Source organism: Callospermophilus lateralis, chromosome 10 (genome assembly GCF_048772815.1).
Source record: "Callospermophilus lateralis isolate mCalLat2 chromosome 10, mCalLat2.hap1, whole genome shotgun sequence".
Classification (NCBI taxonomy): Eukaryota; Metazoa; Chordata; class Mammalia; order Rodentia; family Sciuridae; genus Callospermophilus; species Callospermophilus lateralis.
Window position 1 is genome coordinate 108,145,763 of NC_135314.1, and position 24,347 is coordinate 108,170,109.

A 24,347-nucleotide genomic window follows, 5' to 3' on the forward strand; every position below is an offset into this window, starting at 1 on the left:
TGAGACTTTACATATTGTACATTTTATTAAATACTGGACTTTAGTACAACAAATTTACTTCTGTTCGAAGTTTCATTTTTTTAAAAAAATGTGGCTGTGTTCAAATTCTTACCTGACCCTGCTTTCTGACTAACCATTCATTTTTACTGGTTCTGCCCTTAATTATGAACAGAAAATTAATTTTTTATAACAGAACAAAGGAATTTCTTATGGTACAAGACTCAGAGGAATAGTTCCAAAGAGTGGGCATGACCCAACAGACTGTGATCAGAGAACATATTGCTTTTTATGGCATATTCAGAATAGCTACAGATAACATCATCAAGTCATGCACATTAAATCTTTACTACTCACTAAAGGCTTCTACCTTACAAATGAAAATTGGTCATGTCCCAGAGTTTGGCATTTAGCCAGAAGTTAAACCATGAGGAAAATGGTTGTCAAACTGGCTTTTCAGATCACCACAGAAAAGTTGTCAGCTGTAATATCCATCCTGGAAGCGTGGTGGAAAGTTCCTGGGAGTTGCCTTTTCCTGTGTTTTGATTAAGTCTGTAATAGCTGACAGGACAGCACAGTCTCTGGATTTCGTGTCCTTCCAGTCTACAGGATGAGGGCTTTCAATCTTCTCTTGTAGAAGGATATCTAGCTCCTTTCTTAATTCCTAAGTTTAAAAAAATTATACGTATTCAACAAAGGCAAGGTATATTATCCAACAATGTAATAGATAAAAATGACTTTAGTTCATACAAAGAGATTCACAAGCTATTACACACACACACACACAAAAAAAAAAAAAACATGAAATATTCAGTGAAAAACAAAGTGTGGTTAAAAAGTTCCAAATTTCATCAGACTGCGCCATTTTGAAGTTGGTCTGTTACTACCTCAAAAAACAACTTGAAGGGCTGGGGATTTAGCTCACTTGGTAGAGTGCTTGCCTAGCACACACAAGGCCCTGGGTTTAATCTACAGCACCACCAAAAAACAAAACAAAAAACCACAACTACTTGGAAAAACTGTGGATCAGTTTCTCTACACTATATGCTCTGCTGAAATCAAGCAAAAATCTTTACTGTATAACATATGAAACAAAACCACCAGATCACCTGCTGACTGACACAGACATCTAAAGACAATCACATAGAGATCAGTCACCTTAACGAGATGGGCAATTCTTGCTGGAGATTGAAACACGATCCATTCATCTACAGCAATGGTTTCCTGGTCATTATCCTTCTGGATGGAAATATCACCTCCAAAGAACAAGAGACAGTATGGGGAAACTTCTGTGCAGTCATACAAGTATATCTGTAATGAGAAATAAAGTAAATCAGTGTGTTTAGGAGTCTGAAAGGATGATTACTAGGCTAATTTGATAACATCATCAATACTGCTCTTATTTGTGGTCGCCTTCTAAAGTATTTACGTATTTGCAATGCTGTGGTTCAAACCCAGGTAAGCCTTCGCCTCCTTATATATTAGGTAAATGGTATCCCACAGAGTAATATTCCTACCTCCAAGAAATCTTTTTTTGAGGGGCTGGAGGTGTTTACTGGGGACTGAACTCAGGGGCACTCAACCACTGAGTCACATTCCCAGCCTTATTTAGTATTTTTTATTTAGAGACAGGATCTGAGTTGCTTAGCACCTCATCATTGCTGAGGCTGGCTTTGAACTTGCAATCCTCCTGCTTCAGCCTCCTAAGCCGCTGGGATTATAGGCATGTGCAACTGAAATATAATTTTAAATGAAATATTCTTCATCAATCCAGAAAAGACAGATTTCATATTTTTGTTTTAATTTAAAATACACTATTCTTTGGACAAAATATTTTATGAGTGTCAAAACCAAAACACTAGTGTAGCTGAAGTTATTTTTACCTATATATTCAGCATTTTAAAAATCATCTCATAAATAAACAGAATCCACTTAATATTCTGACCAGTACTTATGAGGTATACTGTTGTGCTAACAAAACTGTGCCCCAGTGTAAACTCCTGTACACCATAAAATGCAAGGATCTTTTGAAAGCAGGCTCTCAAAATCACACCAACCAAATATAACTATCTTATTTCATGAACACATAAAGTTCCACCACAACAGTTAAAAGCATAGGTTATCTGTTTAAAAGAATAAAGTTGCAATTTATGTGAGAAGCAAAATTATTCATTATTTTGAACACTATCCATTTATAAGGAAGTAAGACTGATAGTTCAGATTTATAATTATTTAAATGTTCACTTACACTACTTGTTCTCATCTTCAGGTGATAGATAAGCCAGTTGTAGTGAAAATCTGTTTGCTCCACATTAACAGATTTAGGATGAAGAGCAACCAGGCCATCTGTTTTTGTGTAAACTTTTACCCTTTAAAAAAGTTAAAATGCAGTTTGTTAAGTTTTTTAGGAAATTCTTTTTTCCCCCAAAATTCCAAACATACCCCAGAACCAAAAAGTAATTCCACAGGTGAATTTTTGCAACATATAAATGTCAAAGTTTACATTTAAGGAAAGAATGATTTTCTTAATGATACATGGGAAAATATCAGCTAAATAGGAACACTCTAAACCATATAACTAACTCTTATAGGTGTTAATTACTGAATATATTACAAAAAAGCTAACACAATATTCCTTATTTTAAATATATACTATACCACTAAGAATGAGGAACAACGAAAAATCTGAAATAAATGACTAATTTAAAATTTTTACAGGGTGTGTACACAGATGAATATACACTAAAAACAGAATTTTGCTGAGAAGCGAGTTTTGATAACACCGATTTAAAAGAATCTAACTTAAAATATGGTTAAATGGTCTCAGAGTCACTCAAATCCCTCAATTTCAAAACAGGAATATCTAGAATACATCTATTTTGACAGTTCAATATCTCAATTCTTACGGGGGGGGTCTTTTCTTTAATAAGTTATCACAATTTATAAGAGCTTATAATATTATTCAGGAGTTTATTTTTAAATACCAAAGGAAATTTCTTGTATTCCATAAGAACATAAAAGCTATAATTCACAAATTCTTCCCAATTGTTTTTAAGAGTATTTTTTAAGTTCTAAAAATACACAGTTATGAGATTCATTATTCAGAATAAATCAAATTATTTTTTCTGACCCAACAGTTAATTTAACCAATATCATTCTACAACTGTTGGCAAATTTCCACACAGCATCTGACTCTACAGCCTCAGACCCAGAAACCCAACACAGCACAGCAGGAAGGCAGACATACAGCATGTCAATGAGTGTGGCTGTGCTCTATTAAAAGAAAAGCTTTTGGCCTTTAAGCCAGAATTTACTGACCCGTCTATTCTAGAACAAAACAAAGCCAATCCAAAGAGAACTGTTTTTTCATAAATCCCTCCTAGATGACAGAGGAAGATAATAAAATATTTGTTTTCAAAGAGTCTCTCTGATAACCTACCCATAAAGTTAGATATAAAGAAAATAATCTTTCAAAGTACTGTAGTTGTATGACTTAAAATACAGATAACTCCAACCATAATGATGAAAAGTCATCAGTTATCCATAATCTTATACCTTTAAATAGAGTTTCTTGACCTCAGCACTACTGAATTGAACTGGGTAACAATTAACTGTGGGGAGTTCATATGGGATGTTTAGTAGTACCCCTGGCCTCTTGTAAGCGTAAGCATTGTCCCAGTTTTGACAACCTTAAATGTCTCCACACATTGTCCAATATTCTCTGGAGGGGACAATTGGACTCAAAACAGTGCCTCAAAACAGTGTTGGCATGCTCTATATTTTTTTCAAATATACTTGCAGTCTTTATTTTCAGGTTATAAATCACAGGGTATCCAACTTTGTGTATGTATACATGTGTGTTGTGTTGGGGATCGAACCCCAAACTTTGCTCATATCAGATAAACACTTTACCTGAGCTACATCCTTAGCCCCTGTCTCTTTTCTTTTTAATTTTTATTTTGAGACAGTTCTCAATAAGTTGCCCAGGTGGGCCTTGAACTTGGCAATTCTCTTGGCTCAACCTCACAGGTGGGTGGGATTGCCCAGGCTTGGCGGGGTACCAAACATTTTCATTTAACATCAGTTTAATATCTTATATGTTCTTCAACAATGACTGTTTAAATGCCTACCTACAGAACTACAGGATCACAAAGCTATTAATTTCCCCACTGGTACTAGACTCGTATATTGTTTGCAATGCCACTAGTAAATTAAAATGCAGTTATAAGTGCATTGGGTCAATGACTATTTTAATGACTCCTGATATATATAATTAAAATCTAGACTTGCCTTCCAAAAGTTGGCAACAATTCACATACCACTAGTAATTGATGACTTTCAGCTTCTCTGTACTTATGGAATTTACTTATTGGGCAGAAATATGCCTCACAGTTGTCCCCAATTACTACAAAGGCTATTTGTGGGTGTTTCTATACTAGATATACTTTATTTCTCAAAACAGTGAAATTACCACAAACTTATTTAAAGAGTTGTTATCCATTTTGCAATAAGAAAAATCACTGAAACAAACACTACTTAACCAATGTGCATTAGGCACTTGTTTTTTAAAGCTGACTGGCTTTCAAATATTTACATTGGTATCATGTTAGTTTACTAACTTTCTTTGTAATTAATGAGTGATCAGATAGGTGACTCTTAGGATGTGTTCTGAGTTTGCTGCCTTCTAAGTAATAAAAATAAAGATGAAACTGTGTGCGGTGATGCACACCTGTAATCCCAGTAGCTTGGGAGGCTGAGGCAGGAGGATCACAAGTTCAAAGCCAACCTCAGCAATTTAGCAAGATCCTGTCTCAAAAAAAAAAAAAAAAAAAGGAAAGGGCTGGGGGATGTGAAGCATTCCTGGATTCATTCCCCAGTACCCCCCCATATATATATATATGAAGAATATGGCCTAAATATGAGTAAGAACACTTTACAATTAAAAGCCCTATTAAATTAGAGGACTCAAAAGTTCACGGAAAACGGCAAGTAATCCTTAGTAATCTTCAATGCTTACATTTTTCTTTTTTTACCCAAATTTAGTCGAATTTTAGCAACTTTGGGATATAAACCAGCACAGATGACAGCTTTAATTATCTTCTCATTATCTAGGGGGGTGGAAAGGTAGAGGGGGAAAAAAGTAAAATACTGAGACAATGGACAACAGTGCAAGTTATTTACACTTTGTTTTCTCCTTTACCTGAATTTATATTAGATTCTGGGTCTTTAGGATTTCTACTGCTTACAAATCCAGCTCCAAGAAGATGCTCAGCAAACTGTCCTTTCATGTTATGCAGCATCTAGAGAGCAATGGTAACAAGCAGAACCAGAACACTGTTCACACACTGGGGGTATAAAGCATATACTCATAAGAATTATAAACTGTCCTTGCTTTATGAGAACACTTTTTTACAAAAATATAATATTTTAAAGGAGGTGTTGGCAAATATAAAAACTAGGTTTTGTCAATAGAATGCTATTGGAACACAGTCACATCGTATCATTTACATATTGTGTAAGGCTGCTTTTGAATTGTAATTATAAAGATGAATAATTCAACAGACTATACAGTCTGAAAGCGTGAAGTACATTCTGGCCTTTTATAGACAAAGTTTGCAAATCACTGATATTTAAGGATTATTTCATTTTGCAAAAAAGTCATCAATAGAATTTCAATAACTGCTCCTCACTCCATTGTTTTTTTTTTTTTTTTAGGGGGGTGAACCAAACACAAAATAACCAACATTAACCAACACCCATATTTGTTACTAAGAATGAACTCTTGTTAATGAATGGGCACATACACTTTTAAGAAAATTATGATTTGAGTACAAATGATACATGTCTCAGTAAAAGCATTCAAAAAATAGAAGTACTAATGAAGAAACTTCCTTCATCTCAAGTATCTTCAGATATAATCATTATTAAGTACACAAGACTGCAGATATTCATTATGCAGAGATGTTAACAAATTATATCCTAATAATGAGATCAGTTTTAAAAACAATAGTTATTTTTACAAAACTCTTTAACTTCAGTTCAATTTGAAGAAACTACAGACATGAAAGTGAACAGTCATCAAATGAGTCTACAGTTTCATATCCCAAGAAAGATTTTCTACGGAATTCCTTTTAAGCTTAGGAGATTATAAAACAGACTTGGGTCACCTCTATGCAAGATTTCATTTTCCTATCTACTATTCCCTATAACTGACTTTGTCATTGGTTCCTATTACCATTCAGAATAAAGATCTTTACATTCTGCTCTGTATGTATAACTCCTTCACCCCTTTACTCCTTTGTGTAAATTCTCTATATAAATAAAAGTACACTACGAGCTGACTCAGCGTGTGTTCTCCATTCCTTAAATCTTCATTTTGATTCAACTCTTAGTAAGAAGAATTTCACTATCAATGAGTTTTTCAAAAGCTCACAGGCACAGTATCTCTTGAGGGCTTTCTTAAATGCTCATCCTTTGTCTTTAGAGTTGAATTAGCATCTTTACTGAACATATCTCAACACTTTAATTAAGTCATCTTTTATACTTCTAATCCACTTTATTTTTTCCATTTCAGGGGAATAGTCCTTTACTTGTTTCTGAATATTCATTTATACACGATTTCTATATAGAGATATCTACTGTCCTCATGATGTATAAGTCCTGTCTAAAAATTTTTTATTATTTAACTGCTTTAAGTTTTGTCTTTTTTTAGCTAAATCCATAAACTGACCAACTCAAGCCTTTCTTCTATGGCAATAATTACTTTCAAGGGTGTCCATTTTGTTCTTCATGATTTTCTTTTGGTCTTCAATTTGGGTTCCTAGCTCAATGGTCTTCTACTGGCTTATTTTCTTTCATATGCTTTATGAAATACATATTCACATTAAACTATTTCATATCATAAAATGGTTAAGATTTCTTCTGTTGAAAGATGCTAGGTTCCATTCATTTTTTTTCTTTAGCCTCAATATCTTTCAGAGTTGTCAAGTCACTTTTCAGTTTGCTAATGACTGAGCATTTTTAAAATTAGGCTGAATTCTTCATTCATATCTCATACACTTGTACATATCACATCTTACTACATATCCAGTTATACAAAATGGATACAGATATACTCCAATGTGGTAATTACTGCAAAACATTCATCATTACCTGCAGTGTGTTTGAGGACAGAAAATACTCCCAGCAGTAGTCCTTCTCATATCTAAAACCACGCCGCCTAGCTTCTTCCCAGCCCTATGGGGCAAAAAAAAAGAAAAAAAAAGAAGAAGAAATCTACTCATAGCATTCCCTGGAGCAAAGATTATTTACTAGTTTCCTTCTTTATTTAATAACAGTCTAATCTTCCATTGATGTTTCATTTGTAAAAAAAAATTCAAAGATTTCAAAATTTACAAAGTAAAAATCACACTTATGATGCTGGTCCCTAAGAAATCTGTCACTCAAGTTCCAGGTTTTTATACAAATAAGTAAAAGTCAAAGAGTAAGAGATTGTGTACTTTACACAAAATGACATCATACCATACATAACTGGACTAAATGCCACCTACATTTTCAAAGAAGAGTATTAAAGATTTCTGTTCAGGTAAGCCTGACTTACAAAAGCAGAAAACATTTTCCTAATCTAAATCATGTACATGGTTATGATATTCTATCAAAATCTTAAATCTGAATACAAGAGTAATTGCTTAATGAATAAAGACTGTCATATAGGTCAGTAAGACAAAAATACAAAAGAATGATAACAAATATAAAAACAAATTCATTTGGTTTATTTGTACCTGCTCCCCCCAACCAAAAAATAATAATAATTTTTAAATAATCTTTTTTCCAAAAGGGTAAATATAACAATCTATTTCAAAACTAAAAATAAATTATTTTTTCAAATGTTTGCCTAATTTCAAACATTCTTAGCCCTTTCCTCTGAATCTATAATATAAATTTTTAAATGTTAAATATGTTCCTGTTCTACTGTCAGCTTTGCACTTGAATACAATCCAGAACAAGATCTTTTTTTCTTTTTTTACCTCAAATGCATTCACAACGGTCAGGTGATCACTTCTAGTTTGCTTTGCCAATTCCTTTCTTCTTGCATCTGCAATCTTTTCTTTACCCTAAAATAAAAATTTAAAAAAATCAATTTAAATTGTTCTGATACTATAACAAAGAATATTCTAATAAAAAGGTGCTGAAAAAATATTACACAATCAACTGCAATTTTCAGTATCTAAAAATGCACATCCTTTATTCCATCCTTCTTACCAATGGAATGACAAAGGGATCTTTGAAGCTGAGACTAGCAGCAATGGTGAGCACTGGGTCTAAGCAGCAGAAGAGAGCGCCAAAAAGAATCATCTTCCCAATATGTGGCTCAACTGGTAACCGGGCTAAGTGGACTCCAAGAGGTGTCAGTTCTTCTAGTTTATCCAGAGCATTCTGTAAAGAAAGTTTATTTTAAAATTAGACATGGTAAAGCATTACATTAAAGCTATTTTAGTTTTTTTCTTAAAAAAAAAAAAAAAAGATAACTTAATGCGTCAACATTGTTGTTTCAATTTTCTTCATCAAAACATAAATTATGATGTCATTAAAGGTTAGAAAGTTATTTAAATAATAACAAAATTAGTCCACAATCTGGCTTTATTGGAAATGGTATGAGAGAAATAACAAACTAGCAAACTTTCAGTCAAATAAAGAAAATCACCCAATAAAGCACAAGAGTGGTGGAAAAAAGAAAATAAAAGACGTGACTATATATTTGGATGGAGCGTAGAGCCCCTGGATTCTACTAGTTTAGGTACTAGGAGATAGCAAGGCAGAATATAAAAGGCCTATCTAGAACCTTGGGAAATGGGAATGACTTCTGCTCTGATTTCCTAGGCTCTGGTCCAACCATACTTGTGGACAGCTAGAAAGTGGCTTGATGAAACCAAGAAGCTAAGAAAGACCTATAAGAATTAAAAGTCTAAAATATGGATCGGGGAGGTAAGTTCAGAGGTCAGGCCTCTTTTCCTGGCAGAATAATAAATGCTCTCTGGAAAAAGTTATCATTCAGATTTCAAATTTTAATCTATAACTAATTTTGAAAATAGAACTTCCAATATATAGTTAAAATAACTAGACACAAATACAAACAAGAATTTTTTTAAAAAAAAGAAATCCATAAGCATCCCACTGGACACAAATTTCTAAATACTTAGGGAGGGAATACCACTGATCTTAAGAAAAGCTCTCATAGACAGTAAAATCATAATAGCCCTAATTCTTGAACCTAGTGTTAATACCTAACTCTGACAGAGACATTTGAGCAAAGGAAAACTACTAAATAATTTTACACATGAAAAATACAAAATACTGCAAAGGCAAGTGAATCCTAGCAACTGATTTCAGAAATGAAAACTGGCTTAACATCTGAAATATCAAAATAATTCAACACATAAATAACAAAAACTCAAAAGCAGAAAAATTATAGTTACTAGTATAAATGCATTTTGTAGCATTAATAATTATAAACAAGGTCAATATTAAAAAATGAATTTCATTTCTATCAGACTTACAAGAAAAAGAAAAACCTAAAAGTTAGTGTAGAATCCAAACATACCACTAACCTAGAAATAAATCTTTAAAAATACACATAAAACCCTAAAAAATGGAAATTCTAAATCAAATAAAAGGAAGATGGTAGACAAAGTTCTTATTAATAACACATTATAAATATGTCAATTCCCCCCAAATTGCTAAGTCAGTATAGCCCTGGATGAGGATAGAAATATAACCATTAGATTGCCTAGAAAGAAATGAACAAATCCATAAACACTTGATCAATGACAAAGGCCTCAGAATAAAACTGGATAGATACTTCTATAAAGGGTATCTGATCAAAAAAATCTTCATAATTAATTAAGAAGACATGCTGTGGGGCAAAAAGCAATAACCTTTAAGACTGATATATTTGACTGGATTAAAGTCAGGCATTGGTTAATCAAGACCTTAAAAAAAAAAGAGGAAAAAAACAGATATGTGCAATATACATGACAAAGGGTGAAGACTGAGTCCCTGAGAAATATATCTCATCTTCAACCCAGCAGAAAAACAGGGACCAACAATTCGGAGAAAGGACTTTCCAATGGACAATAAACATGAAAACCGCCCACAAATTCATGGAAATGAGAATTAAAACCACAAATTAAAACATCTGCATACCTAACCAGTATGGCTAGAGTAAGGCTGGTAATACCCAGGTTAGTGAAGCTACAGAGCAATAATGAGAACTCTCCCCTAGGATAAATGCAAGTGCTTTGACAACTCTGGAACACTGCAGGGCAACATCTACCAAATTTTATCATATATAATGCCGCCTTATGACCCAGTGGATTCATACCTAAGTATATACTCATGAACATTCTCACCAGGAAACACTGATTCTTGAATGTTCATACCAGTGTATATACAGTAGCCCAATATAGGCCGTGACAATTATATATGCCAAAGAAATGAAAACGAATAACAGCTAAAAGCAACAGTGCACATGAATCCATAAAGTTAAATTAAAGAAACCACAACTCTATTTCTCCCGCCCAAAGCAGGGGAAAAAATCCGTAATCTTATGTAAGATCATGTGAAGATCATAGAATCGACAAAATTAAACTGAATTCTTTACAGGAATGTACATTTGTAGGAAAAACCACAAAGAAAAAGAATCAAGGGGTTACTATTAGTCATGACAGAGGTTAGCTTCAGGATTAAGAGACAGGAGCAACTGGAGAGAGCAGGAAGGTGGCTTGTACCACACTACTGATGTCCATTGCTTCTCAACTCAGGCACCAGCCCATGCTTACTTTGTGGTGTATCCTTAAGGTACACAATCTAACACTTTTGCTAGATGTGCATGATGCTGTATTTCACAATAAAGCTTTTTAAAACTGGACCTCAGTCCTTCCTACAAACAGCTACAAAACGCTCTTTTATTCAGTCAGGAGACAGGAAGTCATCTCATTCAGGATTCAGAGTCCAGCTGATTCCTCTGGTTGTCTATTGATTCTCTGAAAACTACCTAGCTCTCCACACCTAGTCCTCAATTCCAGTAATATAACTAAACTTAATCCAATTCCAAGAGACCAGTGCTTTTTTGTTTAACAGGGTACTATATTAAGCACTATAAGGTGGTTCCAATATATTTAAATTACCAAATATTATCTACATGAATGAATTCTGAAAACTTATGAAATATGTAAAACAAGTCTTTGACAGCCTCCAACCCATCACTAACCATGAGAATTTATAGCAAAGACAGAAATGTCCTATTTCTGTGCTGTCCGGTATGGTTGCTGTATATGCTACTGAGCATTTGAAATATGTGAGTAAAACTGAGATACAGACTTTCTAAATTAATGCATAATTTAAACTGGCACATCTGGCCTCACGTATAATGAACGTCTCAGCTTTAGCCCTGTGGGCCTTCTGCCCAGGTTGGGCATTAACTTGCAGCCACTCCTGAGCCTCTCTGGCTATGGTCCTCTGCAGAAGAGTCTACCCACTCAGTGGTCAACAAACTGAACGTGGTTTCTCAAACCACTAATCTCACAAAAAGTAAACTAATGAAATCAGAAATAAGCAATAGTAAAATGACAGGTTGAAGACTAGTATTTTGGAGAAAGACTACATGCTAGTATTTCTTCAAAAAACATGTAAGAGTTGCCTTTATAAAATGACCATGCTATCATTAAATTATTTGGATGTGATACAAAATTATATTAATAAGAAATAATAGAATAAACCAACAAGGTTTATTTCAAGAATCTACAAAAAGAGCATACTTGAAAAATTTCAAAATGTCATGCAATTTTAAATCAATCCTCCAATGGGGGGAAAAAAGTGTAGAAAGGGCCCAGTATCCTAAGAACACAACAAAAGTATCATTTTATAATTTTCTAATTCAATCATGTATACTAAATTAAGAGCCACATGGTTAGTCAGAGTCAACACTGCACCTTCCACCAGTCTACTCTGCAGTAATGTTTTGTAATTAGTTGGCTTACTGCTCTGACACTCTGACTCAAAGTTAGATTAAAAAGAAAAAAAAGAAAGAAAACAAACAAAAAGCCCAACTTACCAGTTCCATCAGGTGTTTTATGGACAGTAACACTGCCTCATTTGATGGTGGATCCATTAACCTACTCAGAAAATAAGCAATTCCACCTAGTCTTAAAATCTGGGGAAAGAAAATATGATTAAACATATATCACACATCAACAGAATTATTTAGTCCTACCTATATGGATCTCTCAAACAAAACACTAATCTTACAATTTTCAAACTACATATTTTACCAAAATGAATTATTATGTGTTATTTTACTAAAACATGTTTAAAAGCCTACATACTGCTTTCTACCAACAACTTTGTTAGTGAGAAAAGTAGTAGCCCGTTAAAATCTCAACACGTTCATTATTATCTTCAAAATAAGGCTAGTTATATCAAAATATGTAAAATAAGATGCTAAAAGAGGTGAATAACATATAACAAGAAAAAGATATCTATCATAAGAGCAGCTAACATTTATTGAGCACTCACTGTATCAGAAATTCTGAGAATTTTCTATGAAGAGAGATAATCTGCCCAGTAATAGAAGAAGCTTTCAGAGGGCAAGGGGGATCCAAAGAGGCAGTCATGTTCCACAGCAATACTTGATTTAAAACTCGTTAGTACACAACTCAAGGAAATTTGGTGACACAAGCAAAACCAAGTATACAGTAATAATTCCTTCCTGAAGATTAATATGTTAACATCTTCTAAACAAGATATTGAAAATAAAAACACTACTCTCCACTTTGTTTCTTAACTATGCCACCTAATTTACCTTTATCTGCAAACAAAGTTCTTCCAAAGGTGTTCTCAGAATCTCTGGTAGTTGATAATCATCCAGAAGACTTGCTCTCAGGCCATTATACAGGTGATAGCAATGCCCAGGTTGAACTCTTAAAAAAAAAAAAAGGTATCAATGACTTTAAGAACTCCAAATAAAAGGAGGAAGGGAAAGCAGCCAGTATAATATCTACTTCTCATAAAGCACATAATTACTATTTCAATTCTATGAATCCTATTTCATTCTTCTCCTCTGTTTGGAATAAAATCCTAAATCCTCTATCCCAATGTCCTGAATTGTTTGTCCTGTCTTTCACTTTTTAACTTTATTCCGTCTTTTAAATTAATATGTAGTAACTGTAGATATTTCTGGGATTCAGTGTGTTGATATTGAGCAAACCAAATAACTGGCATTTCCATCTCACTTTCATTAATGCAAGTGTGAAGCTTCTCAGAGCCTCTCTTCCAGCTCTTCAGAAACTATGTAATGATACTGTGAATCGTAGTCACCCTACAGTGAACTAGAACTCGTAACTCCTAATTGTATTTAAGTACCTGCCATGTCCCAGTTTAGGAAAAAAATTAAGGCTCCCTTCCCTCTTCCAATAATTTGGTTCTCTATTTCTGATGGATTCCAGACTACTATGCTTAGTAATAGCAATCTATTTTAAGCCAAGGCCAAGAGGTACAACCTCAACTATGCCTTGAAAGTTTGTATTACGTTAACCTGTGTGTGTGTGTGTGTGTGTGTGTGTTTAAAGATTTTAAGTACATTTTATTCAGTGACTTCTCAGAGGGGCACTGGAATTTTTTGTTTTATGTTTGTAACTAGTGACATTGAGTATACTATTTTTTGGACAACGATGAGGACAAATGTGAAGAGATGACAGTAACGCATACATTTTCAAACGGAATAAATATTTCTATAGGCTGTTTCTGCTAGAAGAATAAAAATTAAATCTAAAAATCTTAGTTATTTTTGCCAAATCTTTCTAGACCCACCATTATATAACATGTCTGAGAAAGACCCTACTAGAAACTAAGAGTACATCCATTGAGGACGATACAGGATGGCGTTTTCCGGCCTCCAAAATAGCCACCTATCTAAATTGGGCTTTGCTAAAGGAATAATTTTGGTTCAACAACATCAACTGCATAATCTTTTAATTGACTGGAAATCAAATTCTACTGAGAAAATCCATGAAGGTTATAATAGGTGAGTCAAAACTTTACAGATATAGTACAAATTTAAAACAAAATTCCAGTAATCTCACTGGGATGATAAAATGGTCAACAAGGTTTCTTTTAACTCTACTTTTCTTAAATAGTCCATATATAAAGATTAATGGATATCTTTTCTTCCTGTAAGAAGCAAAAGAAAAATTCTCTTCTGCAACTCCAGAATGATTCTATCACTCATGAATGAGTGTAAAACTATTGTAGAATACACATTTGTAAGTCCAATTATTTCTCAAGGTAAATAATTTTCCCACCATTGAGTGAGAAATTTTTACTTTGTATACTACTATCACATTAATGCAGAAAAGGTACTTTCCTTGTTTTTCTCCTAGTAACTAATGTTTTTCTCCTAGTAACATTCTAGGAGCCTAGAATGTGGAGCCAGAGTGCCCAGAAATAAAATCCTGGCTCTGTTACTTAAAAAGCTATGTGACTTTGGACATATTACTTCTATTTTTATTTCCTTACTCTTACAAATGGAGACAATAGCCTATTACATGCCACTGTGGTGAGGATTAAGCAAAGTCAATACATATGACCTAACACTCAAATAGTATTAGATGTTATTATGATTAATATGCACTTTATAAAAGGGAATGAAAACAAGATTATAAAAAATATTAATTTTAGTTAAACAGACTGAAGAATTGAAGGTAAAATATTCATAAAGTAGAAAACATGGCAGATACTCTTCCAAATCCAAATAAACTATAAATAAAAACAATTTTCTCACTTAAAAATATGTCAAAGTAAGTTCAAAATAATATGAAAGGTGATTCTTCCAATAAATATTTTAAATCACAACACATTTTGCTACACAAAAACTATATTTTCTTAAGGCTTTGAATAAAGTCCCATCTTACCTTCCAGCTCGACCTTTCCTCTGTTTGGCATTAGCTTTACTAACCCACTCGGCAGACATTGTGCTGATGTTGTTCTGAGTGTCAAAGTGTGTCTCTTTAATTTTTCCTCCATCTATCACATAAACTACGTCATCTATGGTAATGCTGTTTGGAAAATAAAACAAATTATCAGACATCAAATGCTCTATTAATCTATAAAAGACCTACAATTTTTTCTTTTTTTGTACCAAGTATTGAACAGGGGTGTATAACTACTGAACCACATCTCCAGCTGGTTTTTATTTTGAGACAGGGTCTCAATAAGTTGCTTAAGGCCTTGCTAAGTGGCTGAGACTGGCTTTGAACTTACAATCCTGCTGCCTCAGACTCCTGAGCTGCTTGGATTACAAGCATGTGCCACTTTGCCCTACCAAATAGGGTTACTAGATCAAGTTGTACTTTGCAGCTCAGGATTTCCACCAATCTTCTCAAACTTACCAACACTACAAGATCAAGCGCCTAAAAGTGGGCAGCATGAGTGGCAATTCCTACTGGCCCACAACCACACTTCATAGCTTTTCTGGCCTTTTCATACCGAGCTCTATGGGCACCAAGTGCTATGACTTGGTATCAGTTTCTATAGTTAAAATGTTCCAGCAACCAAACTGTATATTAGTACCTCCAAGAGAACATAAGAAATTTTAAAGTCTGTATGGAATAACACCTAATACCAAATAGTAACATTACCCAACGAGGGAAGAGGCAAAAAGACCTAAATTTATCTCAGCTCCCATGCTTTGTTATAAAAGGTCTGAAAAGGATATCACTCAAAAGGCTGTTTTAATGAGAGAGCTAAAAAATGACAGGTATTATAAATAAAACAAAATAAAGCTATGCTTACCACTATGACTAAGTTAAACAGAAAATATTTTTAAGTAATTACAAAAATCTGGTAGAGAAAACAAGACTAGGTTTATTAATAATTCATGTCATCAACAGTGATATTTAAACTCTTTTTACCTAGTCTCCGCAATGTTGGTAGCAATTACTATCTTCCGAACACCAGGAGGAGTTCTTTTAAATACCTGTAAAATAAATACATCAAAATCCCAAAAGTAGACTACTTTATATTACACTATTACTTTAGCTACTGTACACTGTTAACACTGTATTGGTTAGATGACATGTATCCATAGACATATTTATAAAGTATCCTTCATTTTCAATACTACAAAATTCTTCTCTTAGTAAATCAGTTCCCACAGATGTAATTTTATCAAAAACAGCACTGCAAACACTAAAAAAGCACTGCAAATAAAATGTGCTTTATATGTATATAAAAATATCTTGAACATAAAAGAGGATTTATTTAAGTGAGACGGGATAGAGTTCCTGAAGGGTGAGAGGGAGACAACAGGGGTTTCCCTATAACACATCTTTTAACAAAAGCTTGAGGGTGTGAGGCAAAGGAAGAGAAGTATAGTTTAAGGGTAAGAACTATAAGATAAGCAATGGGTAAGAACATGGGACCAGGAGACAGATGCCTAACTCATCAGACTGGATGTCAGTTGGCTATAACACTGTGTATCAGTTTGAGAGTAGATTGGAATAAAAACTCCTCTTCAAAACTGACTCATAAAAATAATACTGTCCTTGACAATGCTACCAACGGATCAGATAGACAGGTGTCAAGCAGTACTGGCTGTATTGCATATACTTATATAATAATCAGTAGAGCAAATGTCATTTCTTATCACATATTCTCCAGCAAAGAAATACATTCTTTACTAAATTCAGAGGTCAGAGGTATAGCCACACTGGTACTCTTCCATCCAGTCTTTGAAGAGTTCATTCTAATTAGGGAAACGTTTATATCTGACAGAGCTAAGATTCATCATATGTCACTGACAGAAAAGGAACTCCCATGCCTGCTAATATATTAATTGTGTTAAATGAATATCTCAAACATCAAGCTGTACTATGTCACAGAGAACTGTTTTCTAGGTTGCGTTTTTTTAGTGACATTCACATATCTTTTTCTTTTATTCAGGAAACCCAACAAGTTAGGTAAAACCAATTCTTTAAACTTTTGCCTAATGTTGACAGAACTAATGTGATTTATGGATTACCTTCCGTTATTCAACTTTTTGTGCAAACATCCCCTGAAAACTTATTTGCAAAGGTTCTCAAGGAAGTATTTGTTATAATGGATTACTATTTGAAAATGTTCCTTAAAAAACAAACAAACAAAAAAAAAAAAAACAAAGAAAACACAAACAAGCAGTTAAAACTTGTATAGTTGGAAAGACAAAGAAAAACTAAATTTAACAACATACCTGTGTCTGGTTTACTGTAGGCATCAGCGAATGCAAAGGTATAATAATAAACTTATCTGAAAATTAAAAAAGTAAATTGAACTTTTTGATAAAGAGATAAAGACTCATCAAACATATGAAATAATGAATTCTGATACTGAATCACATAATATTTAATTTACATTTCTACATAATAATCAGATCAACTTAGTTTTCTAGAATTTTTGCTTTCTGAGTACTCTAGCAGGATCTAGTTGACATTTTATTTTGTTAATTTACTTTGTGACAATGAGCATTTCCCCCAAATTCTTAAAGAATGCTCACAAGCTGGAGTGATCCTTCCAAATTTCACCAATAAATGTCATTAACTCTATCCCCATCATTATTCAAACTTGTTCTAGGTGAAAAAAAAAAAAAAAAGAAAAACCCCAATACCAACATTTTAACTCACTTAAGAGCTTGATTTTGTTAGGTAAATTTAGAAAAAGAGGTAAAACATTCTCTTCATAATGCTAGATAAAGAGCTTCACTACATACCCAGAAGCTTCACTTGTGATTCAGACCTTTTAGAAGACCCCAATTTGTTATTTAAAAAAACAAAAACAAAATAATAGCAATGTAGATTTATATCATCAAGTTTCTTCACTGAGGTAGCTACAGAAATAATACTTCTTTAAGTTAAAGGGAAAAAAATACATGTTTCAACTATTGCTGTTAAATTACTATAAAATATATTAACATAATACCTGATTTAAACATCACTTGGGACATCAAGAGATCATGTAATGTGCTGATGTTGTCCCAGCCTGGTAGAAAGACCAGTATTGCACCATCCTATGTAGAGGAGAAATAACTATTACAAAGGATGACATCAACAAAACATGCTACACCATAAAATTCTGTACATACTTAAAAATTATACTAGCTCTGGATAATTTTATTAATATCTAAAAACATACAAGATCTTATTGATTGATCAACTGTGGTACTGGAGATTAAACCCAGGATGCATACCACTGAGCTACATCCCCAGCCCTTTTACATTTTTATTTTAAGACAGTCTCTAAATGGCCCCGGTTGGCCTCCTACCTACCCTCCCAAACTGCAGGTGTACAGTACCATGTTCAGCTACAAAATCACTTTTAGAAATATGATTTATAATCCAAAGAATTAATTTGTTTAGTCTTTTCTTTAGATAGGTCAAATTCCCAAATTCTTTGATATTTTGAGATTATTTCTAGTGTCAAAACAATTTCAACAAATCTATTCTTTTTATTGGGAAAAAATTTTGCTAACTACATCTGGGACTTTTTTTTTCTAGTAATCATTGCTTTATAATTTATAATACAGAAAAATGGAATTCATTCAGTCATCTTCATGTATGCACATAATTTGATTAAACTGATTCTCCAGTACCTTTCCTTTCCCTCATCCTTCCATTTGCTTCTACAAATGTATTTTTTGAAAGCATTTAGAAAATTATTCTTTTCACGGTTTTAATGGTAATAAAATTAAAATGGTGCTACTTGAAGAAAAAAATAAAACTAACCTCTTCTTCCAAAACAATGTACCGAATAAGGGCGGCAATCAAATTCAGATCAACTTTATCATCATCCATCATTTCTATAACATCTACAGTACTTGCAGAATACCTATCAAAGTTAAAAAGAGTGTCATGAAGTACTTGATAGTTTCCTGTGGTTTAATGTACTATAAAAATTAACTTAGCATCTATAAACAAAAAAAAATCATCAACAGAAACATGCTGAAACAATAAATAGCATTTAAAAGTTAAACTGGCATTGCTTAGCTGAAATGAAATTCACAAAACTTTCAAGCATGCAAAAATAAAAAAACTACTTGATATTTTGTTCAGCGATTCAGCCACAGTGGTCTCACCTTCAAATAACATAAACTCACCTTCTTCGCAGTTCCCTGATGTAATCTGGCCATCGTTCTTTATAGATTGCTTCTTTTTCTTCTTTTTCTTGTCTATTCACATGTCCTTGCATGAAACCCCTCTTAAACTGGGATCTCTGTTCTTTTTGTTCTGGAACGTATCTGAAATAAAAAGAATCTTCAACATTTTCACATTTTTTAAAGTCTCTGGTTCTAACTAACATCTGAATATCTGAAGCTTTTTATAATGAGGATTTATAAAAGGGTCCTAAAGAACATTTTTACTATAATTTCCAGTAAAAAATATAAAAATATCAATTTTGGGGAGGTGTTCATTAAATGAAACTTGACAAGTCAGATAATAATCATTCTTCTCTACTGGAGTATATAAACCTCCAGACAAACCTTTAGCAGTCAAAATAAAAAATACTAAAGAAACTTTTACCTTCAATTTTAAGTTTGCTCTAAAACGAAAGTTAACTTTAAACTTTAACATGAGTTGAAAATTACAAATAGATTCATATTTTAAAAACAGAAGCTTTCCAAACCTAATTGCATTTAAGGATCCCCTGGGGAGCTCATAAAATACAAATTACCAAACCCAATACCTTTTGATTCACATTTAGGTCTGTTAATCTAAGAAGTTTAATTAGTGACCCTGAGAAACTCAGATTGTACATTAAGAGACCTATAGACCCATACTAGACAACTATTTAATTCTGCTCAGTTATAATTACAGCAAATGGCAGATCCAGAATCTGCATTCAAGTATACTGTGTGTCTATCTAGTGCTACAATGACTCTAACATGCTGTAGTGACTGATAAAAACAGAGGGCACACATCTGTAAGAATCCTTCCTTCCACTGAGTTCTGAGAAGCATGCCAGATGGAGAGAGATAAAGAAAAACAAACCTACACTTCAACCCCCAAAACTCTCAGAGTTTACCTAAAGAAGGCATCTAAGACGGAATGAGCGGGGTGGAGCACGAGCTCTGGAGTTACACAAAAGTGATGTTGCAGCTCTATCTGTGTGGCCTTACACAAGGTTATAAATCTTCTGGCGCTTTATCTTATTTGAGTGATTGATACTTTTATAGTAGCAATTGGCATAATAATAATAAAAGTGATAAAGTACAGTGCCTGCTTTATAAACACCAAAAAAAGTATTAAGCCCCTTCACTATTCAGACCTGTAACCCAGAGTCCCCTAAATCTTCAATACATATAGAGGCACTGACATTACTGATCCCCCAATGTTGCTTTCGTACTATCAAGCTATTCCTATTATTCCCTTAGAAATGAATTGCTACATGTGCCATGGTGGGAAGTAAGGCATACTGTACAAAGTGGAATCGAGGAACAAGTACCTAGAACATTTATGGACACTAAGGAAAAAAACAAAGAATGGAAGAGCAATTGGCATAATAATAATAATAAAAGTGACAAAATGCCATCTCTCTCATTTTGAACAAGTTCCTCCCTCTCTGAAATATCAATTTCCCTCCTTTCTATTCTGCTTTCAACGTTTCCTTGACTTTCCTAGTCCATGCTTGATATATAAACTCATTTCCAAAACACATTTTACTTTCCCCAGTCTTTATATTACAGTTCACAGAGCTGTCAAGATGTGAGTGTACACCAAGTCTTCCCTTGCTTTATGCTTAAAATCTGTCGTTATGCAACACACAAGAGTAAAACTTAAATAACTGTTAAATAAATGTCTAGTCAAAAATCTAGTTGTCTTTTCTCCATGTAAAATAACTGGAGGACCTTTGTTGTTATCTTCCCACTCTCACCTTCTGGTTTTCTCATGTAATGGTGAGCTGAATCATTAATCTATCATTTATTTATTCTGATATTCATTATAGGCTAGGCACTTTGCTACTATTAACTAAGATGAACTCTAGAGCAAAAGGCAAATTCAGAGATAGACTACATGGCAATAACATAAGTATTAACAATAGATTCAAATGCTACAGGAAATGAAGATGAAATTTTCCTTAGTCACAAGTTTACAGATGAAAGGATAAAGTAGCAAAGGGAAGGCTAAATGGAGAAAATAACATGTAGCAAAGTACAAAGGCATGAAGAAAAGGCAGGGCCTGGCACATTAGGGAAGAGTGCATTGAGCACTAATAGGGGACGTCTGACAGAGAAAATGAGGCTAAAGAAGAGGATGCAGCCAAACAGCAAAGGGCTCTGGGATGGAATTTGGGGGCCTGGCTTTCCCAATCTTTTTCTTTTGAAGGAATACAAACATAATTGTGTACAGGTTGCTGGGAAAAGTTGGTAGCAGCTAAAAGCCAGTGTCCAGAGTGTTGAGGGCAAGTCAGATGAGCTTTTCTGTTAGAGGCCATGTTAAACCAATAAAGACTCAGTTTTTCAAAGATAAAATTATAAGCAGAAAGGAATCTCTTGTGCAGCAAGAGAAAGCTTACATGATCATATTTATTTTCAGTTGGAACAGTAAAGTCCATAATACCAAAAAAAGAACTATTATATTAGCACAGGACAGATTAAGAACCTCCAGTAATAATGAGAAGGGATGTTCAAAAGAAAGACTCATAGTTTAGGTGTGTTGGAGAATAAGTACAAAACCATCTGGAGTAAACTGGTTACTCAGCATATAAAGTAGGGGCACATTTCAGTGTATATAAATGCTTGATAAGTATTTGCTCTTTTAATTTAATGTATATAAAACTGATCAGGAGATAGTATTGTTAACTGTTTTAGGATCAATGTTTTTGTTGTTATTTTTACTGGTGGGAGCTAGGTGGGGATCAAATATACGACAATAACTTGGACTTGAAAAATATGATGTCCAAGGTATCTGTGGTGCTGCAATACTACTGAATAGAAAAAATTTCAGCATTCAAGAAGAGCTTTTCAGTCCTGAAGCTGTAGTGATAAGCTGTGGAAATAGTCAATTACAATTATGTAAATAGACAGGATGAAGAAAGAAAACACAAAGCACTGAAAAAGACTTGAGATTCCTAAGGGGATACAATAGTAAAGGGTGGTAGGAAAACCAGAAGAGCAGCACAAACACTAAAGACAGAGGATCCCAAACTCTGCTGCCCAAGGACTTCTAAAACTCATTGATTCCACCAGGTGTGGTGGCACACACCTGTAATTCTAGCAACTTAGGAGGCTGAGGCAGGAGGATCGCCAAGTTCAAGGCCAGGCTCAGCAGCATGGAAGGCCCTCAGCAACTTAGTGAGACACTGTCTCAAAATTTTTTTAAAAAGCATGGAGATGTTGCTCATTGGTAAGACCCTTTGGGTTCAATACCTAGTACAAGAAAAAAAGAAAAAGATTATGGCTACCAACACAAACTTCATAATGAAATGAAACAGGAATCTGGATTTTTAAAAACTCCAGGTAATTTCAACATGTAGATAAGTCTGAAAATCCCTGATCCATGGAGAAGTAGAAGGAAGTGGTCAATGCTGAGTATCTAAAACTAACTGAAGCTTGGTATGAGAAACGTTGCACTCTAGTAGCTGTAAGTTTCTTCTATTCCTAATGTTTACTTACCTTATTTTTTCAATAATATCTTCCAAAAGATATTCTACAACCGGAAAAGTAAAACCAGGTATATGTATCATTGGACAGTTACCTATTAAGGCAGACAAAAATAAACATAAATTTGTACTTGAATGTATATAAATAAAAATAATCAACACACCATAAACTAAGACAATATTCTGAATTTTAAGAAAATGTTCCTATAATATAGTTCTACTCTATTTTCTACAGATCTCACTGTTCTACACGATGACATAAGATATAACGAAAGATATAAAAGAAAAAGAGCTATTTTAAGCTGAACTCAGAAACTACTACAAGTCTACATTCTCTTTATTATTAAACCAAGATAGTACTACAGAAGAATACATGTTTTACTAAAAACCTAGATAAGAAGTCTTACTACTGGTGGCACCCAGAATTAGAGGGGAAAAGGAGTCAAAACAAGACCTACTTCAATTTTAAATTGTTACTATTTCAAAATCACTAATTAAAAAAAAAAATCACCACAGTACTGTTATTTAAATGCTTTTCATAGCAAGCAAAACAAGCAGCACACACTCTAAACAAACCCTAAGACAGCAGAGATTAAAATATCCAAGCCACCATTACTATTGCTCTGTCTCTGGCCTGTATCAAATTGAGCCAAGGTCTTCAATATTAGTTGCAGATATCTATTAAAAAAAGACAAAAGGAAAAAAATACCTGCCTCAACTAATCTCATAATGCTTTAAGGATTAACTGGTATGTATTTTAAGGAAGTTATTAAAAGCCAAAACAAGAGCATTAAATATTGTCACCTACACTGATTCTCTCCCTTTTCCCCTTCTTCCACCATAATTATAAGCAGAAAGGACAGTGAACTTAATTTTAAAATAATGTACTTTATAGCCAGTTGAATCTAATTTTAGATTTTTGTCCTCCCATTAATTATGCAACCATGAATAAGCTACTTTAACTGTTCTGAGTCTGCCTTCTCACTTTTAAAAATGTGAGTAGTAACACTACCTACCATACAAGGTATTACTCAGGTTACTGAAAACAAAGGGTCAAACACACTACCTGACACATTCAGTATTCCCTAACTGATCATTAGTGCTACTGGCCAACTGTCAACCTAGCCACAGAAGAATCACAAACAGATGTTTATAACCTACTATGTCTTTAGTTTGCTTCCATGATTCCACCTAAACTGTCTGGTGGTGATATCAGTAACCTGCTATCACTGATATCAGAAATGCCACCACCATTTAAAAATATTCCTCTAATCCAAGAAACTAAATGGAGGCAGGGATCTGTGTGTGTGGGGGGGAGTTAAGATATTATTAAAATGCAACAAATTACATGACATGTATTATGACTATACCAATTCTACATTTTTTAAAATTAAATTTAGTGGTTTTCTGGTACCTTTTCTAATAATCAAAGTTTACTCACCAAAATATTCTGAAAATTTCTCAGCATTCAGAGTTGCACTCATCAATATTACTTTTAGGTCAGATCGAAACTGGAGAAGATCTTTAATCACAGTCATTAAAACATCTGACTGTAGATTTCTTTCATGGATTTCATCAAGTACAATATGACTAACACTGGATAAATGCCTACAACAGAAGTGTGAAGTATTTTAACTCAGTATAAAACTTAAAAACACAATTTTTCT

At 33.6% G+C, this 24,347-nt stretch overlaps 1 protein-coding gene across 1 annotated transcript in view; it reads right to left on the bottom strand.

The window, feature by feature from the left end:
* Dhx36 (DEAH-box helicase 36) overlaps window positions 1-24,347 on the bottom strand; it is a 36,972-nt gene continuing 12,625 nt past the window's right edge. Inside the window, exons 8-25 of the mRNA XM_076867401.2 lie at window positions 24,122-24,288; window positions 22,694-22,775; window positions 19,178-19,318; window positions 18,807-18,909; window positions 18,004-18,091; window positions 17,279-17,334; window positions 15,963-16,027; window positions 14,964-15,107; window positions 12,857-12,974; window positions 12,110-12,208; window positions 8,260-8,433; window positions 8,025-8,111; window positions 7,150-7,233; window positions 5,198-5,297; window positions 5,015-5,105; window positions 2,246-2,366; window positions 1,156-1,308; window positions 1-661 (exon numbers count right to left, since the gene is read on the bottom strand). Coding sequence (XP_076723516.1) covers window positions 476-661; window positions 1,156-1,308; window positions 2,246-2,366; window positions 5,015-5,105; window positions 5,198-5,297; window positions 7,150-7,233; window positions 8,025-8,111; window positions 8,260-8,433; window positions 12,110-12,208; window positions 12,857-12,974; window positions 14,964-15,107; window positions 15,963-16,027; window positions 17,279-17,334; window positions 18,004-18,091; window positions 18,807-18,909; window positions 19,178-19,318; window positions 22,694-22,775; window positions 24,122-24,288 — 2,059 coding nt within the window. The 3' untranslated portion in view covers window positions 1-475. The remainder of the gene's footprint in view (window positions 662-1,155; window positions 1,309-2,245; window positions 2,367-5,014; window positions 5,106-5,197; window positions 5,298-7,149; window positions 7,234-8,024; window positions 8,112-8,259; window positions 8,434-12,109; window positions 12,209-12,856; window positions 12,975-14,963; window positions 15,108-15,962; window positions 16,028-17,278; window positions 17,335-18,003; window positions 18,092-18,806; window positions 18,910-19,177; window positions 19,319-22,693; window positions 22,776-24,121; window positions 24,289-24,347) is intronic.